Below are 4,091 nucleotides of genomic sequence, written 5' to 3'. Positions count from 1 at the left end.
CATCTCGCGCGCCTGGCCCGGTCTGCCTGCCAACATCGACGCCGCCTTCACCTACAAGAATGGCAAGACTTACTTCTTCAAGGGCTCTAAGTACTGGCGTTATAACGGACAGAACATCGACGGAGACTACCCGAAGGAAATTAGTGAAGGTACCGTTAACTATATTTATTGTGTCTTTGTTCTAATTACTGAAGACTGCTTATTTAAATTATTACAAATTAAGTATTTGATGGGTTTGAAGGAAAAGTAAAGTAGAAAACTTTATTTCTTTCATCGATCTCAATGCGATTCAAAAGTTTTTATGTTTGTTTGAATTTCAGGTTTCACTGGTATACCAGATAACATCGACGCAGCATTAGTATGGTCAGGCAATGGCAAGATTTACTTCTACAAGGGCGCGAAATTCTGGCGGTTCGACCCGGCGCAGCGCCCGCCTGTGAAATCAACCTATCCCAAGCCTCTGTCTAATTGGGAAGGCATCCCGGACAGTATAGATGCAGCCTTACAGTACACGAATGGTTACACGTACTTCTTTAAGGGCGGTTCGTACTGGCGGTTCAACGATAGGACTTTCAGTGTAAGTTTATTCTTTATTTATTCCATACAAGCGATTAGACGAATAGATTTGGTTCTTTTCTTTCTGTTTTATATTCATTCTTCTAGATTAATTTAAATTTAAATTGGATCTATCTTTGGGAGCCAGGATCTGTTTGGAGCCCAGTGTGAATGATGATGAAAATTAATCTCATATTTGTATTTATTACATTTCAATATTGATATTAAGTTTTCAATTATGTGTTTCAGGTGGACACAGACAAGCCGGCGTTCCCTCGCTCCACCGGCTACTGGTGGCTGGGGTGCAGCAGCGCGCCGCGCGGGACAGTCGGAGGTAACGCGCGTCTCTCCGACACCAACCGGGCGGCCGCGTACACACAACTACCGGACGAGGATGACGTCGGCGACATACTGTTTGACGCAGGTACATTCATCGACGCCCAGATAGGAAAAGAAAAACCTTAAAGTAAAGCTCTTGATTAAATGAACATCACTAGAAAATACTTTAAATCTTTCAAAATCAATGAAATACCAGAAGAATATGATTGTTCCTTTTTAAAATCAGTATTTTTGTATTAAATCTTAAATATTTCAAGAGCGATTCGTGTTACAGTTACAGAGAAGGGCTGACCGTCGGCGGACCACTGTTAAATGTTGCTTCTATGCCCTTCTTTATGTGAATGTCCTTCACTAGTTTTGTTCTTGTCTCCATTTTGTTTGTGATACTGTCGTAGTTTAGAAACTAATTATTTTTATCCTTTACTTATTTAACTTGTTTATTGTTTCTTGATTGTTATATCTTATTTTTATGTTGTTTATGTGTTCACTTTTCATTCTTTTCAGCTACATGTTTATTTTCATTTCATTATTTATATTCATCATTATAAAAATCATTTTTAATCATTTAACTCACAATTGACAACTAACTGATATAATATTTTAACATTTTAATCCCATCACGAAGATTATTTTCAAATTTCTAACAATATTAATATATTATTATTAACCAATCACGATTAAAATTAACAAACGCCATACTGGCTTGGGTTAGCTTTGCTTTTTGGGGCCAGTGGTTGTCGGTGAGTCCTGTTATGACATCAATGAGGCTTCTGGGCGCCAGTGAATATACCTGCGTTTTGCACTTAAATATTATGCACTGCATAAACATTTTGATTTAGAAAAAAAAGGACAATGGATAATGTGCAGAATGTTTGAGCTTTACACACAACACACAAAATTTAATTATAAATATTGATTGCACATAAAGTAAGACACAAAGTGCACTGGGTTACGATTGTCTTAATAATTGTGACCTTAGATTGGACAATTTGATGAATATTAGCACTCTTTGTCGTTACAGTATAAGTAAATTTGTTAAAACTATATAAAATTTATTGTTGCACTGTTGTTAATGTTGTTTTATGTTGTACACTGTTCAACGTATGTTGCACATATATGTACGTTCACTTGTATGTCAATGTGTGTTCACACGGTACGCGGCGCGCCGGTGCACGCACTCGGTAACCACGCGTCATGTGTGTTTGTGTGTTCTGTCTTTCTAGGTGTAAAATCATCCGCTCCCAGATCATTCTTCTGGTTCAGGGAATAACCTCGGTGGAGTTCCTGAACGTTGTAAATAGAAATAATTATAAAGAACAAAGACTCAATTAATTATATAGGAGAATACATGAGTACCAGTGAGATTATAGAAATAAGCGGTGATTTTAATACCGGCGAGCTTCTCACGCGCCACCTGTACGTTGGTTTCATATCACTTTTGCATGTTTGAATAGCTTATGATGGGTTTTCATCGCTGAAACAACTGTACAACATATAGTTGTCCCTTACAATCTCATTGAATAAACTGAGTCAACGATATGCTTTTGTACGGATGTTGCGGTAGTGGAAACGAGCTTAGTCTCACGCACGCTTTCTGGCTGGGTTAACACTAATCATTTTATTTAGTTATTGGTTTTAGTGGTAGTCGTATAATGTAATTTTGTAAACACTTTATGAATAAAAAAAAATCATATTATTGCAATTCCATTAGTTATCTGTGTTTATTGCACGTGTGCCAAAGCAATTATTTGAAGTAACGTTGCACTTGTTGATTTTTGAACGCGACATTTCTGCCAATACTTTATGAATTAAAAGTAACACAGAAATGTTTAAAACAAATATTTGCACAATTTCTCGTAAGTTAATAATTCATTTTTAGTTTAAATTCTTTTTAGAAAAGTTGCGAAAGTTACGTGTTATCGTGTTGAAACTTTGAAGGATGTTTATTCTGTCTCATACACGTAAGATAATTTTTTAATAATAGACTAGTAATGGCACACGACACGTTTTATTTCTAACAGTTTGAATTGAATAAAAATAACTTTAGTATTAACATGGTAGAGAATTAAGTTCTGTGTTAAATAACTTGTTTTATTTTAATAAATCAATATTTGATAAAGGCCCTGTCCCACTACTGGCTAATAAAGGCTCAGATAGCCAAAATATGACGTCACTGTCAAATAAGGGAACAAAATCCGATATTTCCATCACATAATTTACACGTTCGTTGTTATCAGACAATTTACAATTTGGCGGTACAGGCCCTAAGTGTTTATAATTTGTGACTAATATAATTAGCAAAGCATGGTTTTGTTGTGCAGGAGTGTTAATGTAATTAATAAAGTTTATTTACGTTGTGTGTATTTTAGGAGTTAATTAGCGGAAAATATTATGGTAGAAAGTAGAATGAGAATGAGGTTATGTTATGTATTAGTTATCTTTTTAAAAAACTTGCATGCGTTTTGAAAAGTAGTCGTAGTTTTAGTTAGTGTTGTAGTTAGAACGGATGGGTAACGATTTACTGAATTCATAATTGATTTATTAAAGGCGAGTTAATTTTCCAGTTGGCCACATACAGTCAGACGGAGCTAAACTGTAGTTACTCGTTACCTCGAGCCTCCGTTACCTAAGGAGGGCTAAGGTCCTCCGCCGCGGCGTCACGCACCCGCATCGTAGGTTCACATTACATTTCTTTTGCTACCATCTTCGTATAACTATGATATCTAACATAAAAGATTTTGGTTTGTTTTTTTAACATACGCTTTTTACTATCATTTTCATTATTATCGTGGGTTTTCACCACATGGATGTTTTATTAGTTTCGTGTGTACTTAGATATTTTACGAGTAAGCATATCTATAGAAATTTCTTTAGAATACTGCATGTGATATAATTATTGATATTAATAAGAAGTAGATGAGCTTCCTCGTACTGCTTTAATGATTTTCTCTCATGTATACCGCTGTGTTCCATTATATTTGGAAATTTTCTTCTGAAATAAACTATATATTTTAACATGTTCTTATACCGTATAGAGTCTGTAGCACAGCGGTTTATGTGACTATAGCATAAAATTGAATGCGTCCATCAAAGACCAATTCTCAAACGAATCTATTAAACTAAACTGATCTGATTTTTTGAGGCGATATAATATAGAATTTGTACGCATTCATTTTTCTGCAAGTTTAGACATTTTG

General features: G+C 35.2%; 1 protein-coding gene across 1 annotated transcript in view; it reads left to right on the top strand.

Moving 5' to 3' along the window:
- The window catches only part of LOC106107829 (matrix metalloproteinase-16), a 29,820-nt gene extending 25,748 nt beyond the window's left edge, over nt 1–4,072 (top strand). The window contains exons 9-12 of the mRNA XM_013288834.1: nt 3–149; nt 321–577; nt 805–979; nt 3,459–4,072. Of these exons, the coding sequence (XP_013144288.1) occupies nt 3–149; nt 321–577; nt 805–979; nt 3,459–3,493 (614 nt within the window). The 3' untranslated portion in view covers nt 3,494–4,072. The remainder of the gene's footprint in view (nt 1–2; nt 150–320; nt 578–804; nt 980–3,458) is intronic.
- Nucleotides 4,073–4,091: the final 19 nt, after the last annotated feature.

This window comes from Papilio polytes, unplaced genomic scaffold (genome assembly GCF_000836215.1).
Source record: "Papilio polytes unplaced genomic scaffold, Ppol_1.0 DF821845.1, whole genome shotgun sequence".
Classification (NCBI taxonomy): Eukaryota; Metazoa; Arthropoda; class Insecta; order Lepidoptera; family Papilionidae; genus Papilio; species Papilio polytes.
This window is presented reverse-complemented; position numbering and strand designations above follow the sequence as displayed.